The sequence below is a fragment of the Adiantum capillus-veneris genome, chromosome 30, assembly GCF_014529385.1.
Source record: "Adiantum capillus-veneris isolate H3 chromosome 30, ASM1452938v2, whole genome shotgun sequence".
Classification (NCBI taxonomy): Eukaryota; Viridiplantae; Streptophyta; class Polypodiopsida; order Polypodiales; family Pteridaceae; genus Adiantum; species Adiantum capillus-veneris.
The window spans coordinates 18,175,112-18,200,269 of NC_140960.1; the positions used below are offsets into that span (position 1 = coordinate 18,175,112).

A 25,158-nucleotide genomic window follows, 5' to 3' on the forward strand; every position below is an offset into this window, starting at 1 on the left:
TTGGTTCACTAAAGTGCTTGTGGTAGCTCTCGGTGCTGTGGGTTCTTTAGGTGGTGTTGTCTTAGGACAAGCCCTCTTAATATGACCCTTGACGTGACATTGATAACATCGACCTTCCTTAGCATAAATGACTTGTTCTTCTGGCGTTATGTATCCTCCTATAATTCCTTGTGCGGCTTTTTCATCCAGGGTTAGCTTAGGTTTAACAGGCGTTTTAGCTTTACCCTTGAATTCATTTTGAGAGTTCTTTTCCGAAGGATTAGAAGAAGATTGGCTAGATGAGTTACTTTCTCATCGTTATTACCGTTCTGTGGGTTCTGAGGAGTCTGAGAGGTACTGTGAGAAGACTTATTCTCCTTAGGCTTTCTTTTGTTGTGCTTCATCTCCTGTGCGAGAGCAATCGCTACCGCCTTGTTGAGATCCACGGGATCGAGTACCTCGACATTAAACTTGATATATTCGTCCAACCCAAAAAGGAATGCCTCTTTGCGCTCATCATCCGATTTGCGTAATTGGGTGCCGAACTGCAAAACATGGTTAGAGAAAGACATGACTAGCATACCATTTTGCTTGAGATTGCGCCAATGTTCTTTCAATCGCGCTAAGTACTGAGGTGGCATAAACCGCGCCTTGAGCTTGTCTTGGAAGTCGGACCAATTGAATGAAAGGGGCACGTTGTCTTCGGCTTCCTCTAGGTGCCCGGCCAACTATGCCTCTTGCCATGCGTGACACCAATTAATTTCATCACCGGCAAGATACATGGCTGCCGTCAAAACTTTGCTATTTCTTGTTTTCTTAGTTGTCGCAAAGTAAGCATTAAATTGATGCAACCAAGAATGAATAACATTAGCATCCATCTTACCATCATACTTACTGAAGTCAACTTTTCAGTGACTAGATTGTTGGAGTCCGCATCTCGACTTGAGCTACTTGAGGAACTGCCTACATCTTTGACCGGCTCGGATTCGAGGTGAGTACTTGTAGGACCAACTCTTGCATGCGTTGGTCTCTCTGCGCCTCACGCTCTAATTCCAAAGCCGTTTGCCTTTCTTCGGCCGCTATGCGTTGGGCTTCGCGTGCTTGCTCACGCTCACGCTCCAAGGCTACCTTTCTTTCTTCGGCTGCCAAGCGCGCTTGCTCACGCTCACGCTCCAAGGCTGCCTTTCTTTCTTCGGCCGCCACGCTCACGCTCACGCTCGAAAGCTGTCTTTCTCTCTTCGCAGTCGCGATCCAAGGCGGTCTTTCTTTCTTCGCGCTCGCGATCCAAGGCGGTGCGTTGCGCCTCTTGTTGTAGCATCATGTCCATCATCGACTTGACCAAAGCCTCCATAGGATTTGGTACAACCCGTGGCGTAGATGGGGATGGGGGAGGATCGGGAAAAAAACCTCCTGGTGGGGAAAAATCTTTGTCACCAACTCCACTCTCATCACCTTCACGCAAAGTATCCATTCCGCTTCGGATGATGACCATACACTGAGATCTTGGGTACTCAAGTGCTTGAGGAACTTGGGTTCTTGAGGTTCTTGTGTTCTTGAGTTCTGTAGCTTGCAATTGGTGTTTGAAAAGGCTTTTCTCTTACCCGAGCTCGACTCTTCCTTGCGGGCACCCCTTGACGGCTTTGCACTCACACCAAAGTTTCTTTTCCCTACCTCACGTCGATTGGCTGGCCGCTAAGTACACGGTCCGCTCTCAATGAGTGAAAAGAGGAACAAGGGGAGGTTGGACAAGCCCTTCTTTCTTGGGTTACCTGTCACTCTTCAAAAACACGATTAGGAATCGACACACCCAAGTGGACTTTAGTTATGTGCGACCGCAACAAGCAAAAAATTTCTTGTGGTTCTTTCCTTGAGTGCTACAGAACACTACCAAAGCTCTGATACCAATGTAAGGTGGAGCGGAAGTGAATGTTGATATTGCTCAAGATGAGTGCTCCGAAGTGTGCTCAAGGGTTCCTTTTACTTACGGAAGGGAGAGCCTTTCGTTCCTTTTGAGAGAGAGTGCAATGATCGTAAACAAAGTGAATGCTACTGTGAATGAAAGTATTGAGACTGAGAGGAGAGAGAGAGAAGAATACGACACGAGTGGTTCTTAAATCCTCCTCCAAGGGCCCCACCTCTCTATGGCGAGAGAGGTCTATGCTATAGATTGCACAAATCTGGTACAATGGTCTAGATGCAATGGACTTGCCGACGATGTCGATGACAATGATGACGACGACGACAAAGACGGGCTGAAAACTGAAAACCGCTAGGGTTGAAATGCGGAAATCTGCAAACTGCTGACTTTCTGCTAAATGCTGACGCTATGTCGACGAGGATGGCGATGACGACGACTAGACGACGATGCACTGAAAACGCAGATGCTGAAATCTGAAAACAGCGGGCTGAAACTGTAAACGCTGGCTGACTCGACGGTACGGCGAGGATCTGCTGCGTGTAGGTGAGATCTACGAGGCTAGGGGCTAAATTTGCAATGGCTAAGTGTTGAAAACTGAAAATACTGATGTGCTTGGCTGATCTGGCGCCTGAATCTGCACACGCTAGGCTTGATCTGCAAACTGAAAACGTCAGGCTGATCTGTAGCAGAAAATGCTAGAGGATCTACTCAAAAAACGCTAGCTGCTGCTGTTGGCTGAAAACTCTAGGCTGTCTTCTGCCGGTCTTGTTGAGGAGAGAACACTCCAAGTTGTTGGAACTTCTTCTATCTCTTCTGCCTTCTACTGCTAGCGCTAGGTTTCTTTTATATTCCCTTGGCAATTTGCCCTACCTACTTTTCCAACAAAAGTCACTTATTAATAAATAAGTGAAAAATGTGTATTTTGGGAAAAAGGGTTCTATGCTCTGTAAAATGCTCATGATGGGTACTGAATGTCATGCTAATGAATATGATGTGTGCAACCAGAGGATATGCAACTAATCTAAGTGCCTGGACATGCATGGCTTGCGCACAGGCTCACAAGGGTGCCAGAACACTTCCTAGGGTTACCTGAACCCTAAACTTGAGATAGCTTGTCCACATGCAGATAAGGTTAGGTGTGCACTTCACATTCCCTCCTTTTCAAAGTGAGGTACTGATACCGAGCTGCATGGCTTCCTTGTAGTCTGCCAACAACTTTGGATTATCTCTGACAAATTCTTCGTCGGCCCACTCTGACGTGTGGGTCGTGCGATACTTGAACTTCGTGAAGTTCTGCAATGCTTGCTTCTTTGGGCCACGCCGAAAGCGACACAAAGTGATCTGTTGTGGCTTCAATGCTCCAACTTCGGCTATGGTTGTGGGTCCACCTTCAAGAATCTTTGAGGAGGAAAATTCATGAAACTATGTCCAACACAAAACCATAAACATACCCATTTCATGTAGAGTAACCGGAAAAATACAATTCTTCCTAAATGACTGTGCATGCAATGCACATTAACAAAGTGACGGAGTGCCAAACTGTTCACCAAACACACGCAAAAAGTGGGATCGAAACTTGACTTTTCGACCTAAACCTATCAATTGTGGCAAATCACAACGGAAATGCCAATGCTTGATGGACAATCTTGCTTGTGCTCTTTCTGAGACTGTGTCATGGCAATGAAGAAACTTGTAAAAGCGATGGACAAAACGGACAATCGGGAACAATATGAATTCCTTGAATGCAAACCATTTTTCTTTTCGAGAGTGATACGCATACATTCGGCTCATCCGTGAGGGAATCATGTGCATCGTACAATACGGCATGCCTGTGAAAAGGGAACACATAAAGACGGTGACGAAAGTACAAGAAACCATTACGAATGAAAAACTCGAACAATGCGTGCTGACTAATCATGCGAACACAAAATACTTCCTGAGTGATTTTTTTGGACCTCGACTTGAGAGCCAAGATCGGTCCTGCGTGACTAGGTTAGCTTCACTAGAAAAATCATCATCTAACCATCATCCTTGCGAACAATCACATCTCTATCATGCAAAAAATGTGTTTCGTGCTTCGGAGAATAAAGGATTGAGAGAGTCTCCTTCTTCTGTTTCTTTTCAAGCTTCGTTTGCACATTAGAAATGAGAGGTAAAGAATGAAGACCCTCCTCACCACGAATGATAATGGGAGAGTCACTTTTGGCATTTAGAGTGAGTGTATTGTTTGCCTAATCAATGAGAGGGTTATGCTCACGATACCATCGAATGCCTAAAATCATATCACATCGTGAGAGAGGAGACACGACAAATTTTCTACGGAAAGACGCTTGCTGAATAGTGAATAACACATCAAGGCACTCTCTGTAATGAGAGTCCATACTCGCAACGAAGCCCAACACATCGAGAGGAATTGTCTGGCTAACCACCAAGCGGGCTCTTTCTTCAAGACACATCATGCATACTGCCTGAATCAAACAATATGACAAAACACTGACTCTTCACATGACCATAACATTTAAAGAGAGACTCATCAATGTGTGTGTTAGAAACATGTGGAGACTCAGATTGGTTCACTAAAGTGCTTGTGGTAGCTGTCGGTGCTGTGGGTTCTTTAGGTGGTGCTGTATTAGGACAAGCCTTCTTAACATGACCCTTGACGTGACATTGATAACATCGACCTTTCTTAGCATAAATGACTTGTTCTTCTGGCGTTATGTATTCTCCTATAATTCCTTGTACGGCTTTTTCATCCGGGGTTAGCTTAGGTTTAGCAGGTGTTTTAGCTTTACCCTTAGATTCATTTTGAGAGTTCTTTTCGAAGGATTAGAAGAAGATTGGCTAGAAGAGTTACCATTCTCATCATTCTTATCGTTCTGTGGGTTCTGAGAGTCTGAGAGGTACTGTGAGAAGACTTTTTCTCCTTAGGCTTTCCTTTGTTGTGCTTCATCGCCTGTGTGAGAGCAATCTTTACCGCCTTGTTGAGATCCACGGGATCGAGTACTTCGACATCAAACTTGATATACTCGTCCAACCTGAAAAGGAATGCCTCTTTGCGCTCATCATCCGATTTGCGTAAGCCGAACTGCAAAACGCGGTTAGAGAAAGACATGACTGGCATACCATTTTGCTTGAGATTGTGCCAATCTTCTTTCAACCGTGCTAAGTATTGAGTTGGCATAAACCGCGTCTTGAGCTTGTGTTGGAAGTCAGCCCAATTGAAAGAAAGGGGTACGTCTTCTTCGGCTTTCTCTAGGTGCGCGGGCAACTGTGCCTCTTGCCATGTGTGATACCAATTAATGGCATCACCGGCAAGATACATGGCTGTTGTCAAAACTTTGCTATTTCCTGTTTTCTTAGTTGTCGCAAAGTAAGCATTAAATTGATGCAATCAAGAATGAATAACATTAGCATCCATCTTACCGTCATACTTAGTGAATGTCAACTTCTCAGTGACTGGACTGTTGGAGTCCGTATCTCGACTTGAGCTACCTGAGGAACTGTCCAAATCTTTGACCGGCTCGCGAGGTGAGTACTTGTAGGACCAACTCTTGCATGCGTTGGTCTCTCTGCACCTCACACTCTAATTCCAAAGCCGTTTGCCTTTCTTCGGCCGCTATGCGTTGGGCTTCATGTGCTTGCTCTCGCTCAAGATCCATAACTGTCCTTTCCTCGGCCGCCAAGCGCGCTTGCTCATGCTCACGCTCCAAGGTTGCCTTTCTTTCTTCGGCCACCAAGCGCGCTTGCTCACGCTCACGCTCCAAGGCTGCCTTTCTTTCTTCGGCAGCCAAGCGCGCTTGCTCACGCCCACGCTCGAAAGCTGCCTTTCTTTCTTTTTTTTTTTCCGAGAAAAAGATCCTTCTATTAGTTAATGAAAACTGCCCATAGGGCTACAACCACCTCTGTAAGAGAGGGCTACAACAAACATGATGGGGAGACTCTCCCAATGAAAGAACATCATATATACAATGAGGCTAAATCAAGAGATGGGAGGAGGGAAGAGCCACACAGGTGGACGGTAGTGCCATCTGAGCACACCTGGACAGTGGTGTAGAAAGGCCCAGGGCGCTAGAGTCGAAGGAAAGCCTCGCGGCGCTCCCGCATGCGGTCGGAGCTGCCCTGTAGTCCCTCAAGCTGTCCTCTGAGAGTATGGATCAGCTCTAGCCAAAAGTCACGAACAGTCTCTGCTGTGGCACAGAGCGAGCCTCAAAGATGCGGAAACAGCGGGCCCGCCAGATGAACCAAAGTGTCAGGCCAGTGATGAGCTCCCAACACTCCTCTCTCTCACTGCACCACTCCTATGGAGTAAGCTCTGTAGCAGGCTGGAGTGTAGGTCGCCCCCCATGTATTACTATCATCCTGCTGGTGGAAGATAGCTCAAACTGAAGTGCCGGGCCCGTGAGAGTGGATCAAGCCGCTGCCCCCCAAGTGTACTGTCTAGCCGTGTAGAGAGTAGGCATCAGCCGAAGAACTCGTAGCCACACCTGCTGGGCCTAGGGACAGTCCCAAAGACAGTGATGCTGACTCTCCAACTGGTCATAGGCTGCACATGCGGTCGAGAGACCACAATGCACTAGCCAGCTCCCTACTGCTGTAGCTCTGTGTGCAACCAGCCACTGAAACAAGGTGACGCGCCTCGGCTGTCTGGAGTCCCACAGCCTCTCCCAAAAGGATGCCAAGAACTCGACTGTGAGGCCCTCCTCGTGCCAATGACGAGCTGCAACGGGGCGGGCCTCTCTCTGTGCTGCAAGTATATGACGTCCAAGCCGAAGTGTACTGAAAGAAGGGGACTCCTGGGTGGTCTGTAGAAGAGAAGGGGTCCCTCCATAGCCACTCATCAGGATCCCACTGTACTCGTGCTAGTGGACAACACTCCCAAGCCCATAGCCTCCAGTGTCCAGTCTCAAGAGCTGCTGGGTCAGGGTCTATGATGCAAGTCCTCCCACAGATGCCCACAACTCGGATCCTCTGGAAACAGCACTGCTACCTGTGAGGCCTCTACTGCAACTCACTGTAGTCGTCCCCCACCCTGAAGCTCGAAGAACAGGGCTGGGACAGTCTCTGAGCAGGCCCTGACAGAAATGAGATCCTCCAGTCGTGTGAAGGCTCCCATCCACCGGGGTGCTACTGGCTCGAGAGGCGTGAGCCACTCAGCTGGAACTGACTCTGACATGTCCTGACACATGCGTGGGCACCCCTCTCAGGCCTTGTAGCTGGAAACCCTGCACCTCCTCTGACAAACCTGTGAACTCTAGCTAGTCACCTAGAGAGCGCGCTGGACCTGTTGCCATGGGACCCCAGGAAACATGAGGCCGACTACCAACCAAGTGGCCTCTCTGAGTGCGAACCATGAGGTTCCAGACGAGGGGCTGCCGTAGGCGCTGCTCCGTGCACGTCGGCTGTCTCTGCTCCAGGCCACACCGTAAGAGCTCCCAAGATCGAAGCAAACTCACAGCGAAGCGGTCCTCCAGTCTCCTGCTCAAACCAACTCGGCGCATCTCTGTAAAGATCCATCTGGTCGAAGGTTGCCAAGGGCCTCCTGATTAAGGCACTCTGGCACGAAGCCTCTGCAGCAAGAACTCCTTCCAGGGCTCCTCACCTGGAAGAAGTCCTCTGACTATGAACTTCCCAAGAAGGGCTCTGCTCTGCTGTGCTGGATCAATGATTCCAAGCCCTCCCTGAGAACAAGGAAGCGTGATGACAGGCAAGCCATCTTGGCTCGGGCTATCTGAGTGTCACGTCCTGACCAAAGGAAGTTCCTGATCAGCCTCTCTACCTGGCTGATACAAGAACTCGAGAAGATCCAGCAGGAAGTGATGTACCACATAGTCGCCAACAACACCTGATTGGCAAATACTACTCTACCAGCCAAAGAAAGTCGTGCTGAGCTTCAATGTAACAGCTTTCTCCTGATGGACAGGAGAAGAGGAGCAATCTGCTACTCGGGAGACAAGTCCAAACCAACCTGACAACCCAAGTACCGAACTACAGTCCTTGGGGGAATCCACCTGAAACCCTCTCCTGGCATCCAATCTGGCACAGGAGCACTACCAACCGAGAAAGCCACTGTCTTTCTCCAGTTGATCAGTGCGTCCGATGCACAATAGAAGGTCTCCAAAGCCTGCTCACATCTGTGAAGATTGGCCTCCTGGCCATCTAAGTACAAGGCTGAGTCATCGGCAAACTCAGCGTCCAGTAGCTCATCTCCCCGAATAGGGAGTGCTAAGCCCCGTAGACCAACCTGTTGTGACACCAAAAATTTGCTCATCGCCTCCGCATAGAACAGAAAGAGAAAGGGGGCAAGAGGACAACCCTGTCTGACCGAGCGTGTAAGCATGAAGCGCTGACCTCTACCTCCTGCCAAAAGCACCTGACTGTGAGCCTGTCTGTACAAAGCTGACACCCCTCTGATCCAAGCATCTGAGAAGCCCATCCTGCGTAGAGTGCCCTCTAGAAAGTCCCACTCAACTCTGTCGTATGCCTTCTCAAAATCGAGAAGAAGAATCACAAGGTCCTGACCACGGAGCCTTGCCAGGGCAGAAGCCTCCCAAAAAGTAAAGATGTTGTCAAGGATACTGCGTTCCTTGACAAAACCTGTCTGAGTCCCATGTATAAGGCTCTCTAAAAGTGGCTGAATCCTCAAACTCAGAGCCTTGGCAAGAATTTTGTAGGCTGAGTTGAGGATGGTGATGGGGCGCCACTGTCGAATCTCATCCAAGGAGCCACCCTCCTTGGGAATGAGGTAGATCAAGCCCTCACTCATGCTGTCAGGCATCACTCGTGTGTGCAAAATGTACTGGAAAGCTCTACAAAGATCTGGGCCAAGCAGGTCCGAGTACTCCAAGAAAAAGCTGGGAGTCAACCCATCCTCACCTGGACAGCTACCACGGGGGAGGGCCCTAAGAGCCGTGTGCAGCTCCTCAAGCTGAAGTGGCATCTCTAGCCTCTGGCGCATCTCCTCTGTCACAAGACATGGCATCTGTGCCCAAACCTGCTCCCTGCATGCATCCTGCCGCTCTGATTGGGGCTCAGCAGACAATAACTCACGGTAATAGTCAGTAGCAACTGCACGCATATCCTCGGGCTCACAAGCTACTGACCCATCGGGCCTCCTCAATTGACTGACCTTGGCATGCGAGTGCCGAGGTCCCACCATCTCAAAAAAAGCACCAGTCACTCTGTCACCCACTTGAGTCCACTGAGATGCCTGTCGGTGGAAGGCAAACTCATGACGCCTCTCCTCTGTGCTAGCAAGCTCCTGCCGAGCCTGCTGTAACTGCTCCTCCAACCATGGACTGTCTGGATGCTACTCCTGCATCCTCTGTAATGAAGCAATGCCCTGTTTGAGACGCTGCTCCGCCTCTCGCTGCAGCCCGGCGAGCCAGAGACTCCTGAAGAAAAAAGTGGCTAATCTGAGCTAGGCCTGAGGCCACTCTGTCTGCAGGAGAATCCTGTCTGTCCATGCCCTTTGTCCAGAGAGCCTCTACCCTCTCTCTGAGTGTTGAGTCCAACAAGACCCGCTTTGGGATGCGGAGCATCGTGCTCCCACTCCTCTGCCTGTCTTCCACTGTGAGGATCACTGGTGCTTGGTCCGAGAAGGAGGTCCTTGCGAGGATGCCCATTGATCCTCCCAAGTCACTGAAGTGGTCACTAGTGTAGAAGCGATCTATCCGCGATAGATTCACTCCTCCCACTCTGCGGTCCGATCTAGAGAAGGCAAGACTGTCTGGGGGCCTCACAAAACCAGAGTGCTGCCATGTATCCGAGACCCTCAAAGTCATACATAACCTCTCCCAAGCTGCCAACTCGACTCCAGCACAGTAGCATGGCTGCCACCAATCCTGTCAGAAGGTCCTCCAATATGTTGAAGTCCCCTCCTATGCACCAATGATTGCCTGCGGCAGAGACTCAACAATCTGTGACCAAAACTCTGCACGAGCACTCGCCACATTGGGCGCATAGATGTTCAGGAAACCCACAAGGCCACCCTGAACCTGCATAGTAATCCACTGAGCCCTACCTAGCACAATAATCCCTCTGCCCACAATGGCCTGCTGCAATGAGTCCGCAATAGTCATACATACCCCACCCTGGATGCCTCCAGGTCCAAAAGCAGCTGACCAAAAGGTATTATATCGTCCACACAAAATCTGACCACATCGCCGAATGCGGCTCTCACACAGATGGTGCTCCTGAAGCATAAGGAGATCAATCTCTCCTCCCACAAGGCAGCGCTGAAGCTCCTAACGCAATCGGCCCCGCTGACGCTGAAACTGGGGTCCACCTAGTCCCTGCACGTTCCATGAGACGATCCTCATGGGGAGCGAGAGAGAACAGATGCTGCCGCAGCAGCTAGACGGGCTATCTTCGAGGCAGGCTTGGATGGGGAGTAATCCGCATCCGAGCGTCCTCTAGATAGGCGTGACTGCAGTTAGTGCCTAGCCCAAGCACAAGCAAAACGAGCCGTGCGTAAAGCAACCTCCTCTGTCCAGGAGTCCTCATGAATGTATACATAGCAAGGCAAACATTGCGTATCAGCAAAGAAGTACACCACAATGTCTGCATCCTGTTGAGTCTGGGGGTGTCACCGCAAACTTGGCCAATGGCCACAAAGTCTGTAGCATATCTGTAACTCCAAGTTCTCCCATGTGGTGAGAGAACTCTAGGATCTGTGTATGCAACCATCCCAACACTAAGTCGAGGGTCCACTCTGTCTCGGCCCTGCCACAGAGGGGGAAGGAGAAACCAACTGTTGAGTCCAAGGCCTATGTCCCCCTAGCGGCAAGGAACAAGGCATGGACCTTGAAGCAAGCTGCCTCATGGTCTGCTGCGGAATCGCCGAGAAAACGAGTGAAGCCGTAGTCGAAGAAGTCCCAGCGGCGTCGGATGTCAATGCTCGTCAGACCACGAGGGATAGCTGCTAGGGAAGATGTCTGAATCTGCAGAGGGGGCCGTAAGAAAGGCTGACCCTCTCTTGCTAGGCGACTCGTGGCAAAGGCGCTGCCAAGAGATCTCCTAGCCGCCGAAGAAGGCCCTGCCCCCTGGGTCGACAGGGGAACTGGAGTAGGAGGGGGGGGGAGAAGGAGTTGGGGGGAGTGGTGGAGAAGAGGGGCGGGATGGGGCAACAGAGGTAGGGGGGCGAGGTGGAGAGGCGAGGGGAGCAGAAGGTGGGGGGGAGGATGAGGAAGAGGGGGGGAACTCTGGGGTGGGAGAGGCTGTCGAGGGTGAAGCGGAGGTGGGGGCTGGCGCAGGGATCTCCTCCTGCTCAAGAGGACCAAAACGATTCCCCGTGGGAACCCATTGCTGCTGAGTAGACGCCTGAGGGCCACTCTGAGTGCTAGGCTGACGCTGTGGCCCCTGTCGTCGTTGACCACGGACTTGCTGCCACCCCTCCTCTGCTGGAGCCCCAAGCTCGGAGGGTGGCTCTGCATGTGTGCGTTGAGCTACTGGTTGTGGCTGTGGCCAGCCCGCCAGAGGCTGTGGTGTAGGTCGCGGCCTCCTCCGTGGACAGGTCTTTGCTAGATGGCCCATCTGTCGACAATGAAGCACTGGTTCCGGAGGCCCGAGTACTCCACACTCTGTCTAAACCAATCCCCACTCACCCGAGGCAAAAGGATAACCTTCAGGAGCGTGTGGGTATCTTTGACCAAGACTCAAACTGAGGGAATGCCAGCCGCCTTGGCAACTACTGATGGTGCCGTACGAGGTGTCTCCAGGACAGTCCCAATGGCGGAGCCAATCCTGGATAGAAGTGGTAAGTACTCCCTTCGTAAACCCGGAAAGCAGACCAAAATGGGGATGTCTGCCTCCTCTACTAGAACATCCGAAGCCGGGTCAAAACCATGCCGCCACTGTCGAAAGTGGGCACGTGATGCTCGGATGGCTAGTGGACTCATAGCTATGACCTTGGACGCCATCTCGGAGGTCTCAAACTTGATCTGATAGTAACCCCGTGCGAGAATCTGGACATCCAAGATCTTGCCCACCTCTGCGAGAAGGCGGGCCTGGAGAAGGTCTCGCAGCTCTCCTCTGCTAGGTCGGGTGCGCCTGCAATCGCTCTACCTCTACGGCAAGGCTCGCTTGCTCTGTCGGCGAGAGAGAGAGTCGAATAATGGGCTCAGCGGGGTCGGGCGAGGGGGCTTCTGACGAGTCCCTTTGTGGCGAAGCTGGAGTCTCCATCTGTGTCTACTGCTGTGGCGTAAGAAGAGGGCGACGGGAGGATGCTGCAATAAGGTGTACAAAGCACTGTCCCAATGACTGACGCAGTGCTTGAGGGGCCGAATTGCAAGGATCTGTTGGGGTGAAGAAGAAACACAGGCAGGCAACGGACGGGTGGGGGGGGGGGGGGGGGGGGGGGCAGCGGGCTGGGGCGGCTAAAGCTGTAACGCTGGCAGCAACGGGAGGGGATGGCGGGGGCGGCAGTGGGCAGGTAGCGCGGGTGGGCAGGCAGTGTGGGCGGGCAATGGCGGGCAGGCAACGCGGGACAGCGGGGCAACGGGTGGGGGGGGGGGGGGGGGGATCGAAAAAAAAACCTCCTAGTGGGGGGAATCTTCGTCACCAACTCCACTCTCATCACCTTCACGCAAAGTATCCATTCCGCTTCGGGTGATGACCATACACTGAGATCTTGGGTACTTAAGTGCTTGAGGAACGTGGATTCTTGACGTTCTTGGGTTCTTGAGTTCTGTTGCTTGCAATCGGTGTTTGAGAAGGCTTTTCTCTTACCCGAGCTCGACTCTTCCCTGCGGGCACCCCTTGGCGGCCTTGCGCTCACACCAAAGTTGCCTTTTCCCACCTCACGCTGGCCGCTAAGTGCATGGTCTGCTCTCAATAAGTGAAAAGAAGAACCAGGGTAGGCTGGACAAGCCCTTCTTTCCTGGGTTACCTGTCGCTCTTCAAAAACATGATTAGGAATCGACACGCCCAAGTGGACTTGGGTTACGGGCGACCGCAACAAGCAAAATTTTTTTTTGTGGTTCTTTCCTTGAGTGATACAGAACACTGCCAAAGCTTTGATACCAATGTAAGGTGCAGCGGAAGTGATTGTTGAAATTGCTAAAGATGAGTGCTCCGAACTGTGCTCAAGGGTTCCTTTTACTTACGGAAGGGAGAGCCTTTCGTTCCTTTAGAGAGAGAGTGCAATGATCATAAACAAAGTGAATGCTACTGTGAATGAAACTGCTGAGACTGAGAGGAGAGACAGAGAAGAATACGACACCAGTGGTTCTCAAATCCTCCTCCAAGGGCCCCCTTCTCTATGGCGAGAGAGGTCTATGCTATAGATTGCACAAATCTGGTACAATGGTCTAGATGCAATGGACTTGCTGACGATGTCGATTATAATGATGACGACGACAAGGACGGGCGGAAAACTGAAAAACGCCCCCCCCCCCCCCCCCCCCCCCACCAGGAGGTTTTCTTTCGATCCTCCCCCATCCCGTTGGCGGCCTTGCGCTCACACCAAAGTTGCCTTTTCCCACCTCACCCTGGCCGCTAAGTGCATGGTCTGCTCTCAATGAGTGAAAAGAAGAACCAGGGTAGGTTGAACAAGCCCTTCTTTCCTGGGTTACCTGTCACTCTTCAAAAATATGATTAGGAATCGACACGCCCAAGTGGACTTGGGTTACGGGCGATCGCAACAAGCAAAATTTTTTTTGTGGTTCTTTCCTTGAGTGATACAGAACATTGCCAAAGCTCTGATACCAATGTAAGGTGCAGCGGAAGTGATTGTTGAAATTGCTAAAGATGAGTGCTCCGAACTATGCTCAAGGGTTCCTTTTACTTACGGAAGGGAGAGCCTTTCGTTCCTTTAGAGAGAGAGTGCAATGATCATAAACAAAGTGAATGCTATTGTGAATGAAACTGCTGAGACTGAGAGGAGAGACAGAGAAGAATACGACACCAGTGGTTCTCAAATCCTCCTCCAAGGGCCCCCCTCTCTATGGCGAGAGAGGTCTATGCTATAGATTGCACAAATCTGGTACAATGGTCTAGATGCAATGGACTTGCTGACGATGTCGATGACAATGATGACGACGACAAGGACGGGCGGAAAACTAAAAAACGCTACAGTTGAAATGCTGAATTCTGCAAACTGCTTACTTTTTGTTAAATACTGACACTATGTCGATAAGGATGGCGATGACGACGACTCGACGACGATGCGCTGAAAACACAGATGCTGAAATCTGAAAACAGCGGGCTGAAACTGTAAACGCTGGTTGACTCGACGGTACGGCGAGGATCTGCTGCTTGTAGGTGAGATCTAGAGGCTAGGAGCTAAATTTGCAATGGCTAAGTGTTGAAAACTGAAAACACTGATGTGCTTGTCTGATCTGTCGCCTGAATCTGCAAACACTATGCTTGATCTGCAACCTGAAAACGCCAGGCTGATCTGTAGCAGGAAACGCTAGAGGATCTGCTCCAAAAACGCTAGCTGTTGCTGTTGGCTGAAAACTCTAGGCTTCTTCTGCCGGTCTTATTGAGGAGAGAACACTCCAAGTTGGAACTTCTTCTGTCTCTTCTGCCTTCTACTGCTAGCGCTAGGTTTCTTTTATATTCCTTTAGCAATTTGCCCTACCTACTTTTCCAATTAAAGTCACTTATTAATAAATAAGTCAAAAATGTGTACTTTGGGAAAAAGGGTTCTATGCTCTGTAAAATGCTCATGATGTGTACTGAATGCCATGCAAATGACTATGATGTGTGCAACCAAAGGACATGCAACTAATCTAAGTGCCTGGACATGCATGGCCTGTGCACAGAACACTTCCTAGGGTTACCTGAACCCTAGACCTGAGATAGCTTGTCCACATGCACATAGGGTTAGATGTGCACGTGACATAGATAGATAGATATATAGAATTATCGTCCACGGAGGTTAAATATGACCTATTGGACCGAAAATAAAACATTACATTGGGTTAGGGATTGTCAGATACATCTCAGTTAAGGACTGAGGGTCTAGCAAGGTGTGGGAAAAAATAGAAGAGAATATGAAAACCTAAAGAGGGATGTGTAAGGGGGAAGCTCGTTTGAGAGTTCGGAACTCCTGGATAATGGCTTTGCCTCCTCAGTAAACTGTGCATTTTCCTGCCGCATGCGTTTCTCGCATGTTTTGTAACTCTGCCTTCTTCTGTTTGTGTTGGACGAGTGTAAGGTCTTTTGCATTCCCAAATTTTTGTGTCCTTGAGAAGCCTCTATTGCTCAAGGAGCTTGATTCGGTTCGCCTTGGTCTTGAAAGTAAGAATTGCATGGTTGGTGCGATGCTCGTGTGTAACAGAGGTAATTGCTGCCAGTCCCATTGTATCATGTGGGTTGTTGCTTGGATGCGAGCAAGGGACTCGAGGAACTTGAGGCCCCCCTCCCATTTCCAGTCGCTTGGAAGCCCGCCAATGCGAACATTGAGGGCGATATCTGCTTGTCTTTGTTGTTCGCGTAGCGTGGACGCCACATGGGCTTCAACTTTGTTAGAGATGACCTCTTGCACTTGATTCTTGACAGCTTTGTGAGAGTGGTTTCTACTTCTGCCTTTGTTTCGTTGAGCTTGGCTTCTATCTGTTCTACCTCATCCTCCTTGTAGTTCTCCATTGTGGTGAGCCGAGCCTCGATGGCAACGATTCTCTGTTTCAGCTCGTCGTTCTCCTTGTAGAGTCTTTCAACTTCATTTTGAAGGTCGGCAGTGCTGTCTATGTTTGGGGGTGTTGTCACGACCCCGACGAAGGTGAGTTTGCTGCGGGACGAAGCCCGAGTGGCCGTGCTTGTGTGCTAATAGATTCCTATGGTGGAACTCGAGACTGTTGTTAGAGCTCAAGGCTCACTTCGGGGCCAGAGTGCGAATTACTTTGGGGCCAGATAGTCGGGGGGCTGGAGATTAGGAGGCAGAGTGTTGCAGTCGCGCTCAGGCCGGGGCTGGAGGGTATGAGGCAGAGTGTCGCAGAGATTCTCAGGTTCAGAGATTCGCAGGTTCGCAGGTTTAGGTCGCGAGCAGAAGATGGCGGGCGGGCAGGTACAGTGCTGGTTGGAGCAGAGCTTGTGTATTGGCACCCCTCCCACAGGGGGGCCCCTCGCCCAGGGGAGGCTGAGGGAAGCTTTGGAGAGGACGACCCGCAGAGGCAGAGAGCTAAGGCTAGGGTTGAGAGAGAGAGAGAGAGAGAGAGAGAGAGAGAGAGAGAGCTGCTAATTTTCTTTTCATGCAAAATGCAGGTTGCTCTTTCAAGAGATGGCACAGTTTTCGGTTTTCAACCATTGAATGAACCTGCGACCCACTGTTGGGCCACCATGCCTTTTGCACGGAGTCTACACAATGTTAGGCAACTTAAGCCAGGTATGTGCTTGCATCTTTGTGAAAGTTTTCACTTGAAGATTTTTGTGCCCAAGTCACGTGCCATTGATGAATGCAGGTTTTTGGGAACGGCCACTGAAATTTAGGAGACTTCCATCAGATGTTGTGGTGTTGGAATTGCATGTGGATCCAGCCTCATCATATGCTTTTGCTAGGCTATTTCCATTGTAGTTCCAAACCCCTACAGAAAATAGAACGTGATTATTGATCGTATGCTTTCCAGCTTTAAATACAAACACAGATTTCCAGCCTTTAAATACAAACACAGCTTTCCACAGATGCATTGCGGCAGCTACTAATGCGTCCAGGATGGCTGGTGGTCCAGTTTACTTTTGAGGCAAGCATCTGCAGTGGATTGAGGTGGTAAATGGTAAAGCTCTACCTTGTTTATACATAGAAAGCTGAAGCAGTTATCAGTTTTTGAAAGTCATTTCTCGCAAAGTTGACAGTCTTTTGCGTGGAACTTTTGGTCAAGGAGAAGTGTACAGCTTGGAACCTTGTCATGTTGGCAAACCATTTGACGACTCCTTGATGTTTTGACGAATTGAAAGATTCCATTTAAGTTTTCATGAAATCAAGTATAAGGTGGATGCCGGAAGAGCTTTGCTCTTGGCCTCTTTGACCTATAGAAATATAGTGCTTTTTAGCATGGAGCACAAGGTTTTGTTGGTGCTCTTAGCTTGCCCACCGGCTTGCGGGTGATAGGGTGCTGATTTCCTCAATGTGCCATCATGATAGAGCAATGTGACTCATTCTTAATCGACATTCCAAAATTGTCAAAGATTCATAGATTTGTTGTTGAAACGTTATCTGCTTTCCGTGCAGATTTCTCCAAGCTACCTCTCTTAATTATTCTGTCAGACCTTTATAGGCTTGAAACTCAGTTCCTTTTTGGGGGAAAAGGTTTTACTCTGTATGACATCATGTTATGTCAAAAAATCGCATCATTTCATCATATTCAATACCGATCGATGCAACTTCCTAGCTAGGTTCCAAAAGGTTCAGTAAATTTTTTGTTTTTCCTCATTTGCTGAAATTTTTTCTTGTCTTTGATTTGGTGTACCGGTGTTGATTTTTTGAATGTGCCAGATGAGGATAGCTTGCAGCTGATGGAAAAATTGGTGGTTATAATTTGTCTAATTTACATGCTTTTATGCTGTCCTGCTCCAATCTCTTGGTGTTCTTGATCGTTCTGATTGCGATAGACTTGAGTAGCAAGAAGATGGTTATGAGAGAGAGAGAGAGAGAGAGAGAGAGAGAGAGAGAGAGAGAGAGAGAGAGAGAGAGAGAGAGAGAGAGAGAGAGAGAGATGTAAGCGTGCATTTAAATACTCAAGAGTTAATTTAACTGTTCGAGGCAAGATTCTGCACAAAAAATAATATTGGGAAACAACGCAGAAAAAGGATGCAGCACTAAGGACCAGAAGATGGGCTGGTACCCTCCCTTGAGGACATTTTGTATTATGTGTAGTATGGTATCTATCTCCTCTCAAATAAAGGAACAAGTGGGCCTCTACCAGTACCTCATCATGATAGCTTGGATCCTTTGTAAGCGGCATATGTACGGTGATCTCCCTCCAAGTCTAGTACATCTCGAGTGCTGTATCTGAATGGCTTAATCCACTAGGATGCATGTTGTAGGAGCTTTGATTATATCCCATGTGTTAGCTTGTAATCCGTCTTTGAAAAGGCTGTTTGTGCACACTTTCTTTGCATATCTCTAGCAAGTATAAACCTAGACACCTTTGATCCGGATAGTCCATGACTCTATAAAGTGGTCCAAATCCCTCATTGAATAATCAATGGAATGTCCTCTCACCTCATAATTATCAGGAGAATGGCAAATGAAATGCTGTTTGTCCTCTAGCACCAACATATAAACTCAGCACATGCGTTGCTCCCAATGTGATCCATTGTATCTTTGTCTCTTGTGTGAGGAGGCGCGTATCTGACCAATGACAAGTCTCAACCCACGTGAGAGATGCATGTCCATATATCTAGAGGGTGAATGACAGCCATTTTCAGTACTATGGAGAGGCAAATGATAAAGCCATCTTCAGTACTATGGAGAATATGTAGCTTGTAGAAAGACATCTTTGTGCCCAACACTCATGTATGTGAAAACCGTTCTAGCTAACATCAAGATGCCTAAGATCTTGGTTGATCACCGATTGGTTGAAGATGAGAGTCGGAGCATCAAGAGAGTATTGAAATGCTTGTAATCTCTCCATACTAAATCCATGTAGCTCAAATCATGCTGACATCTATGCATACCAACATGTAGTGTCCCCTTTGTTTGCAAGTTGTCTAGAGGATTTTCTAAGGCTATCATTGCATATCTATGTCACAGTAGCTCCTATAAGCTATGCATATATAATATTGATCTAGTGTATGCCTCCGCTATGATAGGTGTATCGCCAATCTATTCTCTAACAATCTCATGTTGTGGGACTTAACTACGTTGGATCATCTTGGATATATCATGGTGACCAAGGGTCTCTTATCGACCTCCATCAATCGACCTTGTTAGCTTTGATGATCCATGCGGTCCCACACTTGGATCGTATATAATGTATTGAATGTAACTAGAGTATCATATAACCACAACTTTGTGCAAGAATCTTGGAATTGCTCCCATGAATACATCCTCTCCAACCCCCCCCAAGACAACATATTCATAAGTCATTTAAACATATGCAGTCCCTCAAAAGGAGAAAGATGGGCAACAAAGTTCTTTTGCCTAATAAGGCATCGAAAACAAATTTGTTTTTGTCTATGGGCAATGAGCTCCAAAGCAATCTCCCTCTATAGACTAGCTCTCATTTCTTTGCGTTCATGATCATACTAGCTGTTTTGAGGCATTGTGGTATGTTGAGGTCTCCTTGAGCCAAAAGAACGCGGAAAAGTTCGGTACAACTGTTGTGTAAGCTTCTCTAGAGGTATTTGAGGATGTATGTCACCTAGAGATTCAAAGATATCCACCATGTACACCTCAATTGCTCTAGTGAACTAGTAACAAGGAAATTTGTGTGTAGTACATGTGACCTCCCGAGTGTGTGAACATTTTGCAACATAATGAATGAAAGATATGAGTGATCAATAACTACTCTAATTGGTATGGGTGATATCTCCAAATCTCCAAATCGTGTAATTAGCTCACGAGGTGCCAAAATACAATCAGCTAAGCTCCCCTCCATCCGTGTATTGCAAAGGATAACGAGTCCTTCCCCCACTGACCATGTGTTTAGGCCATTAAGAATGACCAATCTATGTGGTGCTTCCATCTCCAGTAGATATCTACCATAGTTTGTCACCTCGCCTACGTCCTATCAAGCTCCCACAATGCCCAAATCATGTGCTGCAATATCTTCTCCGAAGTATCATAGAAGGCTACCTGATGATTGACAGTCCTTGTGTTGAAGTCCCCTAGAAAAATCACATCTCCACCTCTCAAGAGCTCAGTGCCTCCATAGGGCCAAGGCTCTCAGACAAGGCTTGTGTTTACGTCTAGCACTACCTTAGTTTTCACCCAATGTTGCTAGTAAGATCTTCTCACTAGTGACTTGTTTCTTTTTAGAGCTACCAAAAGTCTTTAGCAGCTTCTTGTTGGTGATACATTTTGTATAAAGTTAGTGTTTCTAGTTTATTTAATTAAATAATAATGATGCCCTTCGGATTTTTGCTTGGTTGCAATCTCCTTGCTTTGCAAATTCAAATGTCTTGAATCCAAGTTGTACTTGCGCTATGCAAAATCACCTATGTTTCAAAAGTGGTGTTTTTCCATTCTAATTAGACCCATTGTTTGAAAAGAAATTTTCCCTTTTATTGCTCCAAGCAATCTATTCTAGATATAAACTATGATAGAGCAAGCCTCTACAATCATAAACTTGGGAATGAGAAGCATGCTCAAGCATTGTCCAAGCCATCTTTAGGATCATTCAATATCTTTTCTTGAAAACTCCCTTTTGCAATGGATTGTAGGGATTATTTAAGTGGTGCTAAATTCCCTTGATATTCCATCAATGTGTAAACTTCTTGGACCTCTATCTATGCGAGGAGTGACAGTCTTATGATCCTTCTCTTTCTTAACTATAGTCCTTCAATCTTTGAAGTAGATAAAAGCCTCTATCTTGTGTTAACGCTCACGGCTCACGGACACCCTATTACCTACGACGGACGTTGTAACCTACGGCGGACATTGTATTATTTATTTGGTAGAGTCAGGTACCGGGCTTGTCGGTCCAATAGGAAAAGGGTAAGAGTGATCGCCGATGAGAGGCGCACTCTAACTGGAACATTCAAGGGATTAGTTGGCTAAGCATGGGCGCCCAAGTGTGAATGGGGCGAGCTCATATAAAAGTCAACTAAACCTAAAATTCATTCATTCTCTCATTTGTGCAATAGAAGAGTGCTCTTGCTCCATCTCCATCTCCATCTTCTTATTCTTCACCTCCTTGTGTGTGTGTGTGTGTGTGTGTGTATGTGTGTGTGTGTGTGTGTGTGTGTGTGTGTGTGAGAGAGAGAGAGAGAGAGAGAGAGAGAGAGAGAGAGAGAGTGGGCGATCGAGCATTACGAAGGCACGACGGCGGTCAAGCGGTTGAGTGCGGCGAAGCGGCGGGTCCTTCTTCTTCGCGGCGAGGAATCCTCCACGAAGCAAGCGTAGAGCGGTGAGTGACACACCATCGCCTTCTTTGAGCTTACTAGTTTAGGCTTGTTGTGTGCTTGGAGCCATTTGTGGCTCGCACACGGTGTATCGGCAAGTTCCTTGCATTGACACGTGCGACATACGAGCACATTTTTGGCGCCGTTGCCGGGGAGTGCCATACATGAAGCTCGAGTAGCACTTTGTGCTTCTCCGTGGTGCAATTTCTATTGTAGGAAAGGTAAGGAAGGAGTGTGTGTGTGTTGAGAAGAGGGATTTGGTGTTATACTGTGTGTTTTTTTTTGTTAATGGAGTTTTCAAAGGTTCTGTAAACATTCTCTGTGTATTAAAGTAGTTAGTTTTCTTTGGTAATAGAGATTTCAAAGGTTCTGTAAACATTCTCTGTGTATTAAGGTAGTTAGTTTTCTGTGTACAGTAAGTAGGAAGTAGATTAGTGAGAGTTAATAGAGTGTGTTAGTGTGTAAGAGTAGGTATATTAGTTAGAAGTAGGTAGAGAGAGTGTGTGTGCTCTCGCGCAGGCCGCGGCGGCCTTATCCTTCAAAATAAAAATAAAAATTTAAAGGTAGGATCGGGATCGGGAATATCTCCCAGATCCAAGCCCAAGCTCACGCTCAGGCGTAGGCCTCAGTCGCTTTTTAAAAAAACGAATTATTAGCTTCACACGTAGCTAAAAATTGATTTTTGAGGATCAACGGAAGGTCAGATGCCCGAAAATTGTGCTGTAAAGCACACAGCGACCCTTTAAGTGATACACTCGTTTCGAGCTATCACACACTTCAATCAAAAAAATCAAACATTAAAAAAATATTAAAAACGTAAAACACGCGAGTGAGAGCGGACGCTTAAAAAAGGTAAGCGGTTAATCTTCGAGGTTATTCGCCGACACTTGTAGGGCACCCAAAGCACATGTATCTACGCTCTGGTCGTGTGCTAGAGTCCGAACAACTAGCTAGTGCTTCGATTTACAAGGGTACTCACTATCCTTCCACGCTAGGGTCTACGCTCTCGGCGGGGACCCAAGGTAGTGCAACCCAAGACCCAAATATAGCGGCTAGCGACTCTTCCTTTGACTACGATATTATGGAAGAGCATCTTACACAAAGCCCCTGGGGAACAAATGAAACCGTACCTAGCTAGGCCCAACAACCTGGAACTAGTGTTTTTAGCCGTTTGATGGAAACTTTTATTAGAGCTATGGGCTCTGAACCTACGACTAGTGAAGTAAACGAAGGGGGTGGGGAAGTAGAATCACCATTCACATCTCCTGTAGACCCCACACTCCCTCAGAGTGTCCACGTGGACAGTCTACCTACCTCATTTAATGAGGGCCCTACCGAGCTACCACCTTCCAAAGTCGCCTCTAAGGTAGCGGTGACTAAAAGTCAAAACACGGGAAGCAACATTGCATCCACCTCACGACAACCCTCTAGTACACCAAGTTTGGACGAGGTATTTCTCAATGACAATTGGGAATATGACCTACACATGGAGACTTTGACCGACCTATACATGGGCTACACATACCATGTGGGTTGGTTAGAAGTTGTACAATCCACATCTAGTGCCACTAGTCTGGAGGAACAACAACACATGATCTGCAATGTCATCCATAGGATTATCCAGTCTGAGAGGCAAAATCGAGGAATAAACATACCTTCGACGGGTCCTATGCGATTTTTAGACACGGGCAAAGGGAAACAACCCACTCTATCACAAATGGAGACTCCCCCAGTGAGTCCCATCGATCCCCCATATGTTGTTTCGCCAGGGGTCTCAATGCAATCTGAGCCCACAAGTGATAGCTTTCCTTTTCCAAGTCTAGCTCATCTTTCCCTTGATGACACCACAGCTACCATGCCTACCCCAATGATGGGCATGCCAAGAAACACACCATGGACCTCGTTTGTTAGTAAAGCACCGCTACATGGTAGCTCAATGCCTGCAATAGTACCTACAAGTGCGTACCAATCGTATGCACCTATGGGTCATCACACTCATGTAGTCCCTACCCCTCCCATTGTTTCAACTACTTATGCTCCACAACCACAACACCCAAGTTCTTATTTCCATGGGACTATACCAGCTAGCATTAGCATGTCACATCCGACGTCTGCTATGTCAAGGGCCACTCATATGAACTATGGACCACCACATGGCACAACATTGTACCCAACATGGAACCCAAGGGCTTTGTATGCGCCAAGCCCAATGCCAATACCTACTCCACATGTAGTCTCTGGAGCACCTTCACCCACGGTGCCTGCTCACTTAGGTGACTTGGCAACATTTGCTCAAGCTATTGGTCGATCTATTGCTGAGAATATGCGTAACACGCCTGATAGAGAGCCTAGAAGTAAGGCAGTACAAATAGCCAAGCTCACACAAAAATTTAGTGGAGACGGGGATGTGAGAAAGCATATCTAAGTGTTTGAACAAATATGCGATTCTCTAGGAGAACACAATGACCTACATAAGAGCAATGCTTTAAGCCTAATCTTAAGTGGAAAGGCTGGGGATTGGTATAGAACCCTAAGGGTGGAAGAAAAAACAATTTACCCTACTCTTAGGAGACTGTTCTTAAAGGAATACATACGAGAGGGAGTGCTTTGGGGTGTAGCTTCTCAGCTCTAGAAAGCCCAACGAGAGGAAGGAGAGTCGGTGAGAGACTTTATAAGTCGCTTGAAGCATTTGAATTCTCGTTGTAATCCAAATGAGCGCTTCAACAATAACCAATTGCTTGATAGATTCATTAGGGGATTACGACATGAGGATATCTACAATGGCCTAGTCATTAGAGGTATCACCACTTGGGAAGCAGTCACCACCAATGCGATCCAATTGGAGGATAATTTAATGATTCAAGGAGAAAGAGTGTCTGTTGAGCCTAAATCTATTAGCTCGCAAACATCGGGGCATCAACCAATGACCCTAAAGCCTATTGCTAAGGAGCCAAAGATATCTGAGATGACTTTAGCAGATCTCACCAAGGCTATTCAAGAGAGTCTTAGAGACAATCGTGCTCTGCAAAACAATCATATGTATCCAAGAAGGGAGCAGCAATGGTGCTCAGTATGCTATGGACCTCATAGTACAAGTGAATTCCCTACTTTTAGAGTAAAATTCAATGGGAATTGCAATGAGTGTGGGAGGTATGGTCATCAAGCTAAGGATTGCATAGTATTTAAGCGCGCGATGGCCAATAGACCAACCTTAGCATGGACAGACACACCTCGAGTGCCTGCATTGATGCCGGCCCCACCTCATGAACAAACATCACAACATATGGTCCCTAGGGCCCAAAATGTTGTTCAAACAACACCCTTACCACCTCCAGTGCTAGGACCGCAACCACCACATCCGAGAATCACTTCTGTGAATCAAGTGGGTTGTGAGTCATCTATTTCTTGTTTGGAAGGCTATGAGGAAGATATAGATCCTAATATCGCCTATGGGATGGATGTGCTTGAAGAAAGTCCACAATACTACATGGAGGACTATTGGGGACAAGTCAAACCTGTATATCAAGTAGCTGCTCTTGCGGCAAGGGGCCAAAACATCAATTACACCGCTAAGAGACCACCTCTTCAATGCTATAAGTGTGGAGGTCCACATCGTGTAGCCGAGTGTCCTATTAGGCTACAAAAGAACGCCACACTAATGCAAACCAATCAAGCGAGCACGTTTACAATGCCGATACTCATGTGTAATCGATGTGGCATAGATCATTTGATTGCCCAATGTCCAAATAATCCAAATGCACCGAAGATCACGCCATTAAACTTGATTGAAGTTACCGAGGAGCCATCACCAAGTACACCCGTGGTACCAGTAAAAGTACTCACACGATCGATGCTCCAAAAACAAAATTATATTCTTGAGGAAAGAGACACGGCATCAATTGCCCAATCTCAGAAAAAGAAGAAAACACGAAGAAAGAGATCGCGAAAAGCAGCGAAGTCAGACCCCAGTTCAAAGACCAACATAGGGACTGCTGATGACCCCGTATATATGAACGACGCTGAAGAAGATTCTGATTCAGGTGAAACCATGGAGACCAAAACGACCACTAACATAGAAACCAACAAGGAAGATCTTCATGAGCCACAATGGACAGGATCCAAAAAGAAGATAGGAACTTACCCAAACCCTATAGAGGAGATTGAGCGAGTCAAGCAATTACGGAGTTTGGTAGAAGATACCCAAAGGGATCTAGAACCAGCACCTAGGAAGATCCAGATTACAGACACCGTGTTCC

At 47.8% G+C, this 25,158-nt stretch overlaps 1 protein-coding gene across 2 annotated transcripts in view; it reads left to right on the top strand.

The window, feature by feature from the left end:
• The window catches only part of LOC147417620 (deneddylase), a 71,833-nt gene extending 54,608 nt beyond the window's left edge, over positions 1 to 17,225 (top strand). For both annotated transcript variants that reach the window (XM_086506901.1, XM_086506900.1), the window contains 2 exons: positions 16,103 to 16,223; positions 16,300 to 17,225. In XM_086506901.1, coding sequence (XP_086363027.1) covers positions 16,103 to 16,223; positions 16,300 to 16,412 — 234 coding nt within the window. In that variant the 3' untranslated portion in view covers positions 16,413 to 17,225. The remainder of the gene's footprint in view (positions 1 to 16,102; positions 16,224 to 16,299) is intronic.
• Positions 17,226 to 25,158: the final 7,933 nt, after the last annotated feature.